At 36.9% G+C, this 16,509-nt stretch overlaps 1 protein-coding gene across 1 annotated transcript in view; it reads left to right on the top strand.

The window, feature by feature from the left end:
• LOC105436525 (neurogenic locus notch homolog protein 1-like) overlaps positions 1 to 16,509 on the top strand; it is a 63,594-nt gene that overhangs the window by 32,820 nt on the left and 14,265 nt on the right. Inside the window, exons 24-34 of the mRNA XM_030999197.1 lie at positions 147 to 242; positions 2,574 to 2,669; positions 3,786 to 3,881; positions 6,213 to 6,308; positions 7,430 to 7,525; positions 8,625 to 8,720; positions 9,842 to 9,937; positions 11,045 to 11,140; positions 12,257 to 12,352; positions 13,456 to 13,551; positions 15,742 to 15,837. Coding sequence (XP_030855057.1) covers positions 147 to 242; positions 2,574 to 2,669; positions 3,786 to 3,881; positions 6,213 to 6,308; positions 7,430 to 7,525; positions 8,625 to 8,720; positions 9,842 to 9,937; positions 11,045 to 11,140; positions 12,257 to 12,352; positions 13,456 to 13,551; positions 15,742 to 15,837 — 1,056 coding nt within the window. The remainder of the gene's footprint in view (positions 1 to 146; positions 243 to 2,573; positions 2,670 to 3,785; positions 3,882 to 6,212; positions 6,309 to 7,429; positions 7,526 to 8,624; positions 8,721 to 9,841; positions 9,938 to 11,044; positions 11,141 to 12,256; positions 12,353 to 13,455; positions 13,552 to 15,741; positions 15,838 to 16,509) is intronic.

Raw genomic sequence — 16,509 nt, 5'->3', positions numbered from 1 at the left:
TTTAATACAAATTTCAAGACGGCTATCATGAAGGTTCTGAATTATCAAAACTCCAAGCGTTTGTTTACCTGTCATTCATGCATTTCAACGTTAATGATGAATGTAAAAATTCGTCAAATTAAGGATATTTTCTCTCCTCTCTGCAGTTGGATGTTCTCTTACCTGTGAGAACGGAGGGAGCTGTAATACCGCAGGCGATGCATGTGAATGTGTAGCGGGATTTACTGGAGACTTGTGTACAGGTATGAAAATCTATTGTAGTATCAGAAATTTAACGTCAAGAAATGGTTTGTTTTCAAAGGGAATTAATTGACGAGTAATAAAAACGATGATTTCAGTTATGATATACGCTAATATCGTGCTCTTAACCTATGCATATGTGTCAAAATCAACATTTATAACTATCAAACACAGCAATCACCCCCCCTCCCCTTTCCCAAAAATTGAGTGGGCTAAAGTTTGGGGAAAGCCAACCTACATGTTAATTTGACAGTGTTTAATATATTCTAAATATTCATTCTAAATATGTTTACTCTATATTATTTTGATATATTATTATCGTCATTCATGCATTTTCAATTGAACGGTGAATTTAAAGATTGGTCATGAATTGAATGATATTCATATAATATTGAATCGCTTTGAGTGTGATACAAGAATATATTGCTCGAGCTTCGACAATATTGGACGAGTCGAAGACGAGTCCAATATTAACATAACTAGAGCAATATAATAAATTGCAGATAAGTGGCAATAGGCTCGACGTGTGCCTACGAAGAATTCAGATGAAAGTAGAACAGTAAAACAAACAATTAAATGCAGTTAGGTGAAAGAGCAAGAGAGGATGTTTAATGAAATAAATGGGGGCTGTTTGAATTTTCAAGAATAAAATTACAATTTTCTACTCGGCGGGAGGGCAATCATAAAGGTTGTAGACTAATGTTAGACTTAATTAAGAGCGTCCGGAGGTTCCTTCCCATGGACGCCCGATAACTTGGGCATCTGCCACTGCAACACAACATGGGCCATGTGGGCCTTTAATAGGGGTTTTGGAGTCCTGGGCCCGAAAAGACAGAAATCGTTCGCAAGACAAACCTTTATTCTATCAAATTGTCCTTAGGCGAGAGTGTGGGGGTATGTGTGACAGAGAATTGCTTCCTAACAATATAAACTAATAGGGGCAGTGAAAATTTTAAGGCATGGATTAATTCGTTTAATACAAATTTCAAGGCGGCTATCATGAAGGTTCTGAATTACCAAAACTCCAAGCGTCTGTTTACCTGTCATTCATGCATTTCCACGTGAATGGTGAATGTAAAAATTCGTCAAATTAAGGATATTTTCTCTCCTCTCTGCAGTTGGATGTTCTCTTACCTGTGAGAACGGTGGGACCTGTAATACCGCGGGCGATGCCTGTGAATGTGTAGCGGGATTTACTGGAGACTTGTGTACAGGTATGAAAATCTATTGTCGCATCAGAAATTTAACGTCAAGAAATGGTTTGTTTTCAAAGGGAATTAATTGATGAGTAATAAAAACGATGATTTCAGTCATGATATACGCTAATATCGTGCTGTTAACCTCTGCATATATGTCAAAATTAACATTTATAACTATCAAACACAGTCATCCCCCCCCCCCTCTCCCCAAAATAGAGTGGGCTATAGTTTGGGGAAAGCCAACCTACATGTTAATTTAACAGTGTTTATTATATTCTAAATATTCATTCTAAATATGTTTACTATATATTATTTTGATATATTATTATCGTCATTCATGCATTTTCAACTGTACGGTGAATTTAAAGATTCGTCATTAATTGAATGATATTCATATAATATTGGATCGCTTTAAGTGTGATACAAGAATATATTGCTCGAGCTTCGACAATATTGGACGAGTGGAAGACGAGTCCAATATTAACATAACTAGAGCAGTATAATAAATTGCAGATGAGTGGCAATAGGCTCGACGTGTACCTACGAAGAATTCAGATGAAAGTAGAACAGTAAAACAAACAATTAAATGCAGTTAGGTGAAAGAGTAAGAGAGGATGTTTAATGAAATAAATGGGGGCTGTTTAAATTTTCAAGAATAAAATTACAATTTTCTACTCGGCAGAAGGGCAATCTTAAAGGTTGTAGATTAATGTTAGACTTAATTAAGAGCGTCCGGTGGTTCCTTCCCCTGGACGCCCGATAACTTAGGCATCTGCCACTGCAACACGACATGGGCCATGTTGGCCTGTAATAGGGGTTTTAGAGTCATGGGCCTTAACCGAAAAGACAGACATCGTTAGCAAGACAAACCTTTATTCTATCAAATTGTCCCTAGGCGAGAGTGTGGGGGTATGTGTGACAGAGAATTGCTTCCTAACAATATAAACTAATAGGGGCAGTGAAAATTTTAAGGCATGGATTAATTCGTTTAATACAAATTTCAAGACGGCTATCATGAAGGTTCTGAATTATCAAAAACTCCAAGCGTTTGTTTACCTGTCATTCATGCATTTCAACGTTAATGATGAATGTAAAAATTCGTCAAATTAAGGATATTTTCTGTCCTCTCTGCAGTTGGATGTTCTCTTACCTGTGAGAACGGAGGGAGCTGTAATACCGCAGGCGATGCATGTGAATGTGTAGCGGGATTTACTGGAGACTTGTGTACAGGTATGAAAATCTATTGTAGCATCAGAAATTTAACGTCAAGAAATGGTTTGTTTTCAAAGGGAATTAATTGACGAGTAATAAAAACGATGATTTCAGTTATGATATACGCTAATATCGTGCTCTTAACCTCTGCATATGTGTCAAAATCAACATTTATAACTATCAAACACAGCAATCACCCCCCCTCCCCTTTCTCAAAAATTGAGTGGGCTAAAGTTTGGGGAAAGCCAACCTACATGTTAATTTGACAGTGTTTAATATATTCTAAATATTCATTCTAAATATGTTTACTCTATATTATTTTGATATATTATTATCGTCATTCATGCATTTTCAACAAAACGGTGAATTTAAAGATTGGTCATGAATTGAATGATATTCATATAATATTGAATCGCTTTGAGTGTGATACAAGAATATATTGCTCGAGGTTCGACAATATTGGACGAGTGGAAGAAGAGTCCAATATTAACATAACTAGAGCAATATAATAAATTGCAGATAAGTGGCAATAGGCTCAACGTGTGCCTACGAAGAATTCAGATGAAAGTAGAACAGTAAAACAAACAATTAAATGCAGTTAGGTGAAAGAGTAAGAGAGGATGTTTAATGAAATAAATGGGGGCTGTTTGAATTTTCAAGAATAAAATTACAATTTTCTACTCGGCGGGAGGGCAATCATAAAGGTTGTAGACTAATGTTAGACTTAATTAAGAGCGTCCGGAGGTTCCTTCCCATGGACGCCCGATAACTTGGGCATCTGCCACTGCAACACAACATGGGCCATGTGGGCCTTTAATAGGGGTTTTGGAGTCCTGGGCCCGAAAAGACAGAAATCGTTCGCAAGACAAACCTTTATTCTATCAAATTGTCCTTAGGCGAGAGTGTGGGGGTATGTGTGACAGAGAATTGCTTCCTAACAATATAAACTAATAGGGGCAGTGAAAATTTTAAGGCATGGATTAATTCGTTTAATACAAATTTGAAGGCGGCTATCATGAAGGTTCTGAATTACCAAAACTCCAAGCGTCTGTTTACCTGTCATTCATGCATTTCCACGTGAATGGTGAATGTAAAAATTCGTCAAATTAAGGATATTTTCTCTCCTCTCTGCAGTTGGATGTTCTCTTACCTGTGAGAACGGAGGGACCTGTAATACCGCGGGCGATGCCTGTGAATGTGTAGCGGGATTTACTGGAGACTTGTGTACAGGTATGAAAATCTATTGTAGCATCAGAAATTTAACGTCAAGAAATGGTTTGTTTTCAAAGGGAATTAATTGATGAGTAATAAAAACGATGATTTCAGTCATGATATACGCTAATATCGTGCTCTTAACCTCTGCATATATGTCAAAATTAACATTTATAACTATCAAACACAGTCATCACCCCCCCCCCCTCTCCCCAAAATAGAGTGGGCTATAGTTTGGGGAAAGCCAACCTACATGTTAATTTAACAGTGTTTATTATATTCTAAATATTCATTCTAAATATGTTTACTCTATATTATTTTGATATATTATTATCGTCATTCATGCATTTTCAACTGTACGGTGAATTTAAAGATTCGTCATTAATTGAATGATATTAATATAATATTGGATCGCTTTAAGTGTGATACAAGAATATATTGCTCGAGCTTCGACAATATTGGACGAGTGGAAGACGAGTCCAATATTAACATAACTAGAGCAGTATAATAAATTGCAGATGAGTGGCAATAGGCTCGACGTGTACCTACGAAGAATTCAGATGAAAGTAGAACAGTAAAACAAACAATTAAATGCAGTTAGGTGAAAGAGTAAGAGAGGATGTTTAATGAAATAAATGGGGGCTGTTTAAATTTTCAAGAATAAAATTACAATTTTCTACTCGGCAGAAGGGCAATCTTAAAGGTTGTAGATTAATGTTAGACTTAATTAAGAGCGTCCGGTGGTTCCTTCCCCTGGACGCCCGATAACTTAGGCATCTGCCACTGCAACACGACATGGGCCATGTGGGCCTGTAATAGGGGTTTTAGAGTCATGGGCCTTAACCGAAAAGACAGACATCGTTAGCAAGACAAACCTTTATTCTATCAAATTGTCCTTAGGCGAGAGTGTGGGGGTATGTGTGACAGAGAATTGCTTCCTAACAATATAAACTAATAGGGGCAGTGAAAATTGTAAGGCATGGATTAATTCGCTTAATACAAATTTCAAGACGGCTATCATGAAGGTTCTGAATTATCAAAACTCCAAGCGTTTGTTTACCTGTCATTCATGCATTTCAACGTTAATGATGAATGTAAAAATTCGTCAAATTAAGGATATTTTCTCTCCTCTCTGCAGTTGGATGTTATCTTACCTGTGAGAACGGAGGGAGCTGTAATACCGCAGGCGATGCATGTGAATGTGTAGCGGGATTTACTGGAGACTTGTGTACAGGTATGAAAAATTATTGTAGCATCAGAAATTTAACGTCAAGAAATGGTTTGTTTTCAAAGGGAATTAATTGACGAGTAATAAAAACGATGATTTCAGTTATGATATACGCTAATATCGTGCTCTTAACCTCTGCATATGTGTCAAAATCAACATTTATAACTATCAAACACAGCAATCACCCCCCCTCCCCTTTCCCAAAAATTGAGTGGGCTAAAGTTTGGGGAAAGCCAACCTACATGTTAATTTGACAGTGTTTAATATATTCTAAATATTCATTCTAAATATGTTTACTCTATATTATTTTGATATATTATTATCGTCATTCATGCATTTTCAACAAAACGGTGAATTTAAAGATTGGTCATGAATTGAATGATATTCATATAATATTGAATCGCTTTGAGTATATACAAGAATATATTGCTCGAGGTTCGACAATATTGGACGAGTGGAAGAAGAGTCCAATATTAACATAACTAGAGCAATATAATAAATTGCAGATAAGTGGCAATAGGCTCAACGTGTGCCTACAAAGAATTCAGATGAAAGTAGAACAGTAAAACAAACAATTAAATGCAGTTAGGTGAAAGAGTAAGAGAGGATGTTTAATGAAATAAATGGGGGCTGTTTGAATTTTCAAGAATAAAATTACAATTTTCTACTCGGCGGGAGGGCAATCATAAAGGTTGTAGACTAATGTTAGACTTAATTAAGAGCGTCCGGAGGTTCCTTCCCATGGACGCCCGATAACTTGGGCATCTGCCACTGCAACACAACATGGGCCATGTGGGCCTTTAATAGGGGTTTTGGAGTCCTGGGCCCGAAAAGACAGAAATCGTTCGCAAGACAAACCTTTATTCTATCAAATTGTCCTTAGGCGAGAGTGTGGGGGTATGTGTGACAGAGAATTGCTTCCTAACAATATAAACTAATAGGGGCAGTGAAAATTTTAAGGCATGGATTAATTCGTTTAATACAAATTTGAAGGCGGCTATCATGAAGGTTCTGAATTACCAAAACTCCAAGCGTCTGTTTACCTGTCATTCATGCATTTCCACGTGAATGGTGAATGTAAAAATTCGTCAAATTAAGGATATTTTCTCTCCTCTCTGCAGTTGGATGTTCTCTTACCTGTGAGAACGGAGGGACCTGTAATACCGCGGGCGATGCCTGTGAATGTGTAGCGGGATTTACTGGAGACTTGTGTACAGGTATGAAAATCTATTGTAGCATCAGAAATTTAACGTCAAGAAATGGTTTGTTTTCAAAGGGAATTAATTGATGAGTAATAAAAACGATGATTTCAGTCATGATATACGCTAATATCGTGCTCTTAACCTCTGCATATATGTCAAAATTAACATTTATAACTATCAAACACAGTCATCACCCCCCCCCCCCTCTCCCCAAAATAGAGTGGGCTATAGTTTGGGGAAAGCCAACCTACATGTTAATTTAACAGTGTTTATTATATTCTAAATATTCATTCTAAATATGTTTACTATATATTATTTTGATATATTATTATCGTCATTCATGCATTTTCAACTGTACGGTGAATTTAAAGATTCGTCATTAATTGAATGATATTCATATAATATTGGATCGCTTTAAGTGTGATACAAGAATATATTGCTCGAGCTTCGACAATATTGGACGAGTGGAAGACGAGTCCAATATTAACATAACTAGAGCAGTATAATAAATTGCAGATGAGTGGCAATAGGCTCGACGTGTACCTACGAAGAATTCAGATGAAAGTAGAACAGTAAAACAAACAATTAAATGCAGTTAGGTGAAAGAGTAAGAGAGGATGTTTAATGAAATAAATGGGGGCTGTTTAAATTTTCAAGAATAAAATTACAATTTTCTACTCGGCAGAAGGGCAATCTTAAATGTTGTAGATTAATGTTAGACTTAATTAAGAGCGTCCGGTGGTTCCTTCCCCTGGACGCCCGATAACTTAGGCATCTGCCACTGCAACACGACATGGGCCATGTGGGCCTGTAATAGGGGTTTTAGAGTCATGGGCCTTAACCGAAAAGACAGACATCGTTAGCAAGACAAACCTTTATTCTATCAAATTGTCCTTAGGCGAGAGTGTGGGGGTATGTGTGACAGAGAATTGCTTCCTAACAATATAAACTAATAGGGGCAGTGAAAATTTTAAGGCATGGATTAATTCGTTTAATACAAATTTCAAGACGGCTATCATGAAGGTTCTGAATTATCAAAACTCCAAGCGTTTGTTTACCTGTCATTCATGCATTTCAACGTTAATGATGAATGTAAAAATTCGTCAAATTAAGGATATTTTCTCTCCTCTCTGCAGTTGGATGTTCTCTTACCTGTGAGAACGGAGGGAGCTGTAATACCGCAGGCGATGCATGTGAATGTGTAGCGGGATTTACTGGAGACTTGTGTACAGGTATGAAAATCTATTGTAGCATCAGAAATTTAACGTCAAGAAATGGTTTGTTTTCAAAGGGAATTAATTGACGAGTAATAAAAACGATGATTTCAGTTATGATATACGCTAATATCGTGCTCTTAACCTCTGCATATGTGTCAAAATCAACATTTATAACTATCAAACACAGCAATCACCCCCCCTCCCCTTTCCCAAAAATTGAGTGGGCTAAAGTTTGGGGAAAGCCAACCTACATGTTAATTTGACAGTGTTTAATATATTCTAAATATTCATTCTAAATATGTTTACTCTATATTATTTTGATATATTATTATCGTCATTCATGCATTTTCAACAAAACGGTGAATTTAAAGATTGGTCATGAATTGAATGATATTCATATAATATTGAATCGCTTTGAGTGTGATACAAGAATATATTGCTCGAGGTTCGACAATATTGGACGAGTGGAAGAAGAGTCCAATATTAACATAACTAGAGCAATATAATAAATTGCAGATAAGTGGCAATAGGCTCAACGTGTGCCTACGAAGAATTCAGATGAAAGTAGAACAGTAAAACAAACAATTAAATGCAGTTAGGTGAAAGAGTAAGAGAGGATGTTTAATGAAATAAATGGGGGCTGTTTGAATTTTCAAGAATAAAATTACAATTTTCTACTCGGCGGGAGGGCAATCATAAAGGTTGTAGACTAATGTTAGACTTAATTAAGAGCGTCCGGAGGTTCCTTCCCATGGACGCCCGATAACTTGGGCATCTGCCACTGCAACACAACATGGGCCATGTGGGCCTTTAATAGGGGTTTTGGAGTCCTGGGCCCGAAAAGACAGAAATCGTTCGCAAGACAAACCTTTATTCTATCAAATTGTCCTTAGGTGAGAGTGTGGGGGTATGTGTGACAGAGAATTGCTTCCTAACAATATAAACTAATAGGGGCAGTGAAAATTTTAAGGCATGGATTAATTCGTTTAATACAAATTTCAAGACGGCTATTATGAAGGTTCTGAATTACTAAAACTCCAAGCGTCTGTATACCTGTCATTCATGCATTTCAACGTGAATGACGAATTAAGGATATTTTCTCTCCTCTCTGCAGTTGGATGTTCTCTTACCTGTGAGAACGGAGGGAGCTGTAATACCGCAGGCGATGCATGTGAATGTGTAGCGGGATTTACTGGAGACTTGTGTACAGGTATGAAAATCTATTGTAGCATCAGAAATTTAATGTCAAGAAATGGTTTGTTTTCAAAGGGAATTAATTGACGAGTAATAAAAACGATGATTTCAGTCATGATTATACGCTAATATCGTGCTCTTAACCTCTGCATATGTGTCAAAATTAACATTTATAACTATCAAACACAGTTATAACCCCCCCCCCTCTCCCAAAAATAGAGTGGGCTATAGTTTGGGGAAAGCCAACCTACATGTTAATTTAACAGTGTTTAATATATTCTAAATATTCATTCTAAATATGTTTACTCTATATTATTTTGATATATTATTATCGTCATTCATGCATTTTCAACTGAACGGTGAATTTAAAGATTCGTCATGAATTGAATGATATTCATATAATATTGGATCGCTTTGAGTGTGATACAAGAATATATTGCTCAAGCTTCGACAATATTGGACGAGTCGAAGACGAGTCCAATATTAACATAACTAGAGCAATATAATAAATTGCAGATGAGTGGCAATAGGCTCGACGTGTGCCTACGAAGAATTCAGATGAAAGTAGAACAGTAAAACAAACAATTAAATGCAGTTAGGTGAAAGAGTAAGAGAGGATGTTTAATGAAATAAATGGGGGCTGTTTGAATTTTCAAGAATAAAATTACGATTTTCTACTCGGCGGGAGGGCAATCATAAAGGTTGAAGACTAATGTTAGACTTAATTAAGAGCGTCCGGTGGCTCCTTCCCCTGGACGCCCGATAACTTAGGCATCTGCCACTGCTACACGACATGGGCCATGTGGGCCTTTAATAGGAGTTTTGGAGTCCTGGGCCTTAACCGAAAAGACAGAAATCGTTCGCAAGACAAACCTTTATTCTATCAAATTGTCCTTAGGCGAGAGTGTGGGGGTATGTGTGACAGAGAATTGCTTCCTAACAATACAAACCAATAGGGGCAGTGAAAATTTTAAGGCATGGATTAATTTGTTTAATACAAAATTTCAAGACGGCTATTATGAAGGTTCTGAATTACTAAAACTCCAAGCGTCTGTATACCTGTCATTCATGCATTTCAACGTTAATGATGAATGTAAAAATTCGTCAAATTAAGGATATTTTCTCTCCTCTCTGCAGTTGGATGTTCTCTTACCTGTGAGAACGGAGGGAGCTGTAATACCGCAGGCGATGCATGTGAATGTGTAGCGGGATTTACTGGAGACTTGTGTACAGGTATGAAAATCTATTGTAGCATCAGAAATTTAACGTCAAGAAATGGTTTGTTTTCAAAGGGAATTAATTGACGAGTAATAAAAACGATGATTTCAGTCATGATATACGCTAATATCGTGCTCTTAACCTCTGCATATGTGTCAAAATCAACATTTATAACTATCAAACACAGCAATCACCCCCCCCCTCCCCTTTCCCAAAAATTGAGTGGGCTAAAGTTTGGGTAAAGCCAACCTACAAGTTAATTTGACAGTGTTTAATATATTCTAAATATTCATTCTAAATATGTTTACTCTATATTATTTTGATATGTTATTATCGTCATTCATGCATTTTCAACTGAACGGTGAATGTAAAGATTCGTCATGAATTGAATGATATTCATATAATATTGGATCGCTTTGAGTGTGATACAAGAATATATTGCTCAAGCTTCGACAATATTGGACGAGTCGAAGACAAGTCCAATATTAACATAACTAGAGCAATATAATAAATTGCAGATGAGTGGCAATAGGCTCGACGTGTGCCTACGAAGAATTCAGATGAAAGTAGAACAGTAAAACAAACAATTAAATGCAGTTAGGTGAAAGAGCAAGAGAGGATGTTTAATGAAATAAATGGGGGCTGTTTGAATTTTCAAGAATAAAATTACAATTTTCTACTCGGCTGGAGGGCAATCATAAAGGTTGTAGACTAATGTTAGACTTAATTAAGAGCGTCCGGTGGCTCCTTCCCCTGGACGCCCGATAACTTAGGCATCTGCCACTGCTACACGACATGGGCCATGTGGGCCTTTAATAGGAGTTTTGGAGTCCTGGGCCTTAACCGAAAAGACAGAAATCGTTCGCAAGACAAACCTTTATTCTATCAAATTGTCCTTAGGCGAGAGTGTGGTGGTATGTGTGACAGAGAATTGCTTCCTAACAATATAAACCAATAGGGGCAGTGAACATTTCAAGGCATGGATTAATTTGTTTAATACAAAATTTCAAGACGGCTATTATGAAGGTTCTGAATTACTAAAACTCCAAGCGTCTGTATACCTGTCATTCATGCATTTCAACGTGAATGACGAATTAAGGATATTTTCTCTCCTCTCTGCAGTTGGATGTTCTCTTACCTGTGAGAACGGAGGGAGCTGTAATACCGCAGGCGATGCATGTGAATGTGTAGCGGGATTTACTGGAGACTTGTGTACAGGTATGAAAATCTATTGTAGCATCAGAAATTTAATGTCAAGAAATGGTTTGTTTTCAAAGGGAATTAATTGACGAGTAATAAAAACGATGATTTCAGTCATGATTATACGCTAATATCGTGCTCTTAAACTCTGCATATATGTCAAAATTAACATTTATAACTATCAAACACAGCAATCACCCCCCTCCCCTCTCCCAAAAATAGAGTGGGCTAAAGTTTGGGGAAAGCCAACCTACATGTTAATTTAACAGTGTTTAATATATTCTATATATTCATTCTAAATATGTTTACTCTATATTATTTTGATATATTATTATCGTCATTCATGCATTTTCAACTGAACGGTGAATTTAAAGATTGGTCATGAATTGAATGATATTCATATAATATTGAATCGCTTTGAGTGTGATACAATAATATATTGCTCGAGGTTCGACAATATTGGACGAGTGGAAGAAGAGTCCAATATTAACATAACTAGAGCAATATAATAAATTGCAGATGAGTGGCAATAGGCTTAACGTGTGCCTACGAAGAATTCAGATGAAAGTAGAACAGTAAAACAAACAATTAAATGCAGTTAGGTGAAAGAGTAAGAGAGGATGTTTAATGAAATAAATGGGGGCTATTTGAATTTTCAAGAATAAAATTACAATTTTCTACTCGGCGGGAGGGCAATCATAAAGATTGTAGACTAATGTTAGACTTAATTAAGAGCGTCCGGTGGTTCCTTCCCCTGGACGCCCGATAACTTAGGCATCTGCCACTGCAACACAACATGGGCCATGTGGGCCTTTAATAGGGGTTTTGGAGTCCTGGGCCCGAAAAGAAAGAAATCGTTCGCAAGACAAACCTTTATTCTATCAAATTGTCCTTAGGCGAGAGTGTGGGGGTATGTGTGACAGAGAATTGCTTCCTAACAATATAAACCAATAGGGGCAGTGAAAATTTTAAGGCATGGATTAATTCGTTTAATACAAATTTCAAGACGGCTATCATGAAGGTTCTGAATTACCAAAACTCCAAGCGTCTGTTTACCTGTCATTCATGCATTTCCACGTGAATGGTGAATGTAAAAATTCGTCAAATTAAGGATATTTTCTCTCCTCTCTGCAGTTGGATGTTCTCTTACCTGTGAGAACGGAGGGACCTGTAATACCGCGGGCGATGCCTGTGAATGTGTAGCGGGATTTACTGGAGACTTGTGTTCAGGTATGAAAATCTATTGTAGCATCAGAAATTTAACGTCAAGAAATGGTTTGTTTTCAAAGGGAATTAATTGACGAGTAATAAAAACGACGATTTCAGTCATGATATACGCTAATATCGTGCTCTTAACCTCTGCATATATGTCAATATTAACATTTATAACTATCAAACACAGTCATCACCCCCCCCCCCTCTCCCAAAAATAGAGTGGGCTATAGTTTGGGGAAAGCCAACCTACATGTTAATTTAACAGTGTTTAATATATTCTAAATATTCATTTTAAATATGTTTACTCTATATTATTTTGATATATTATTATCGTCATTCATGCATTTTCAACTGAACGGTGAATTTAAAGATTCGTCATGAATTGAATGATATTCATATAATATTGGATCGCTTTGAGTGTGATACAAGAATATATTGCTCGAGCTTCGACAATATTGGACGAGTCGAAGACGAGTCCAATATTAACATAACTAGAGCAATATAATAAATTGCAGATGAGTGGCAATAGGCTCGACGTGTGCCTACGAAGAATTCAGATGAAAGTAGAACAGTAAAACAAACATTTAAATGCAGTTAGGTGAAAGAGTAAGAGAGGATGTTTAATGAAATAAATGGGGGCTGTTTGAATTTTAAAGAATAAAATTACAATTTTCTACTCGGCGGGAGGGCAATCATAAAGGTTGTAGACTAATGTTAGACTTAATTAAGAGCGTCCGGTGGCTCCTTCCCCTGGACGCCCGATAACTTAGGCATCTGCCACTGCTACACGACATGGGCCATGTGGGCCTTTAATAGGAGTTTTGGAGTCGTGGGCCTTAACCGAAAAGACAGAAATCGTTCGCAAGACAAACCTTTATTCTATCAAATTGTCCTTAGGCGAGAGTGTGGGGGTATGTGTGACAGAGAATTGCTTCCTAACAATATAAACCAATAGGGGCAGTGAACATTTCAAGGCATGGATTAATTTGTTTAATACAAGTTTCAAGACGGCTATTATGAAGGTTCTGAAAATCTAAAACTCCAAGCGTCTGTATACCTGTCATTCATGCATTTCAACGTGAATGACGAATTAAGGATATTTTCTCTCCATTCTGCAGTTGGATGTTCTCTTACCTGCGAGAACGGAGGGAGCTGTAATACCGCAGGCGATGCATGTGAATGTGTAGCGGGATTTACTGGAGACTTGTGTACAGGTATGAATATTCAACACACTATGTATGCAGACGACACCCAGATTTATGTAACTCTTCACCCAAACAGCAGGACAGTAGCCGCGAACAAACTCACCAGTTGCCTCAATGAAATCAAAACCTGGTCTTTTCAAAACTGTCTCTGCCTTAATGATTCAAAATCTGAAATGATTCATATTACTTCTAAATTTCGGAACTCAGACCCCTTTCCTGATCTTGTTATGAGTGATGGCTCTCTCAGTTGTTGTGCTTCTGTGCGTGACCTTGGTTTAAATATTGACAGCAATCTTACTTTCAAACAACACATTAGTAATATTTGTAAGTCTGCTTCATTTGGTATATATAAGATCAGTAGAATCAGGAGGCTACTTGACCGACCCACAACTTCAAAATTAGTCCATGCTTTTGTCTCGACCCATATCGATTACTGTAATTCTTCTCTTTCTGGCCTCCCTCAGTCACATCTAGTCCCACTTCAAAGGGTACAGAATAGCGCTGCTCGGCTTGTGACTCTCTCGCGTAAATCAGAGCACATAACTCCAATATTGAACTCACTACATTGGCTTAAAATTCACCACCGCATATCCTTCAAAATTCTTCTCCTGTGCTACAAAGCTATCAATGGCTTAGCCCCCTCTTACCTTTCCGATCTCATATCCTTACGTTCCCGTACGTCGTCACGAACACTTCGTTCATCTTCCACATTACTGTTAACACCTGGACCCCGCACTAACACCCGGTATGGTGACCGCGCCTTTCCAGTTATTGCCCCCGCTCTCTGGAACAAACTGCCCGCCTTTATTCACTGCGCCCCCTCTGTATCTCAATTCAAATCTCTACTCAAAACCTATCTTTTCAAATTGTAAATTGCAGTTGTGCGTCGGTCAATGGAGGTGCGCACCATATTTGTCTTTATTTAGTTGATTGCCACTGTTTTTCTTACCTAATCTATGTTACTTTTGTATTTTTGCTTTTTCTTCTAATTTAATTCTACGGGTTATAGTCTTCTCTTAATCAGAACACTGTGCGCTTAGAAACATCAGTATTAAGCGCCTAATAAATGTTATGTATTATTATTATTATTATTGTAGCATCAGAAATTTAACGTCAAGAAATGGTTTGTTTTCAAAGGGAATTAATTGACGAGTAATAAAAACGATGATTTCAGTCATGATATACGCTAATATCGTGCTCTTAACCTCTGCATATGTGTCAAAATCAACATTTATAACTATCAAACACAGCAATCACCCCCCCCCTCCCCTTTCCCAAAAATTGAGTGTGCTAAAGTTTGGGGAAAGCCAACCTACATGTTAATTTGACAGTGTTTAATATATTCTAAATATTCATTCTAAATATGTTTACTCTATATTATTTTGATATATTATTATCGTCATTCATGCATTTTCAACTGAACGGTGAATTTAAAGATTGAATGAATTGAATGATATTCATATAATATTGAATCGTTTTGAGTGTGATACAATAATATATTGCTCGAGGTTCGACAATATTGGACGAGTGGAAGAAGAGTCCAATATTAACATAACTAGAGCAATATAATAAATTGCAGATGAGTGGCAATAGGCTCAACGTGTGCCTACGAAGAATTCAGATGAAAGTAGAACAGTAAAACAAACAATTAAATGCAGTTAGGTAAAAGAGTAAGAGAGGATGTTAAATGAAATAAATGGGGGCTGTTTGAATTTTCAAGAATAAAATTACAATTTTCTACTCGGCAGAAGGGCAATCTTAAAGGTTGTAGATTAATGTTAGACTTAATTAAGAGTGTCCGGTGGTTCCTTCCCCTGGACGCCCGATAACTTAGGCATCTGCCACTGCAACACGACATGGGCCATGTGGGCCTGTAATAGGGGTTTTTGAGTCCTGGGCCTTAACCGAAAAGACAGAAATCGTTCGCAAGACAAACCTTTATTCTATCAAATTGTCCTTAGGCGAGAGTGTGGAGGTATTTGTGACAGAGAATAGCTTCCTAACAATATAAACCAATAGGGGCAGTGAACATTTTAAGGCATGGATTAATTTGTTTAATACAAATTTCAAGATGGCTATTATGAAGGTTCTGAATTACTTAAACTCCAAGCGTCTGTATACCTGTCATTCATGCATTTCAATGTGAATGATGAATGTAAATATTCGTCAAATTAAGGATATTTTCTCTCCTCTCTGCAGTTGGATGTTCTCTTACCTGTGAGAACGGAGGGAGCTGTAATACCGCAGGCGATGCATGTGAATGTGTAGCGGGATTTACTGGAGACTTGTGTACAGGTATGAAAATCTATTGTAGCATCAGAAATTTAATGTCAAGAAATGGTTTGTTTTCAAAGGGAATTAATTGACGAGTAATAAAAACGATGATTTCAGTCATGATTATACGCTAATATCGTGCTGTTAACCTCTGCATATATGTCAAAATTAACATTTATAACTATCAAACACAGCAATCACCCCCCTCCCCTCTCCCAAAAATAGAGTGGGCTAAACTTTGGGGAAAGCCAACCTACATGTTAATTTAACAGTGTTTAATATATTCTAAATATTCATTCTAAATATGTTTACTCTATATTATTTTGATATATTATTATCGTCATTCATGCATTTTCAACTGAACGGTGAATTTAAAGATTGGTCATGAATTGAATGATATTTATATAATATTAGATCGCTTTGAATGTGATACAAGAATACATTGCTCGAGCTTCGAGCAATATAACTAGAGCAATATAATAAATTGCAGATGAGTGGCAATAGGCTCGACGTGTGCCTACGATGAATTCAGATGAAAGTAGAACAGTAAAACAAACAATTAAATGCAGTTCTATGAAAGAGTAAAAGAGGATGTTAAATGAAATAAATGGGGGCTGTTTGAATTTTCAAGAATAAAATTGTAATTTTCTACTCGGCAGAAGGGCAATCTTAAAGGTTGTAGATTAATGTTAG

The sequence above is a fragment of the Strongylocentrotus purpuratus genome, unplaced genomic scaffold (genome assembly GCF_000002235.5).
Source record: "Strongylocentrotus purpuratus isolate Spur 01 unplaced genomic scaffold, Spur_5.0 spur5_scaffold_5, whole genome shotgun sequence".
Classification (NCBI taxonomy): Eukaryota; Metazoa; Echinodermata; class Echinoidea; order Camarodonta; family Strongylocentrotidae; genus Strongylocentrotus; species Strongylocentrotus purpuratus.
The sequence above is the reverse complement of the archived record's forward strand: the minus strand, read 5'-3'. Positions and strand labels throughout refer to the sequence as shown.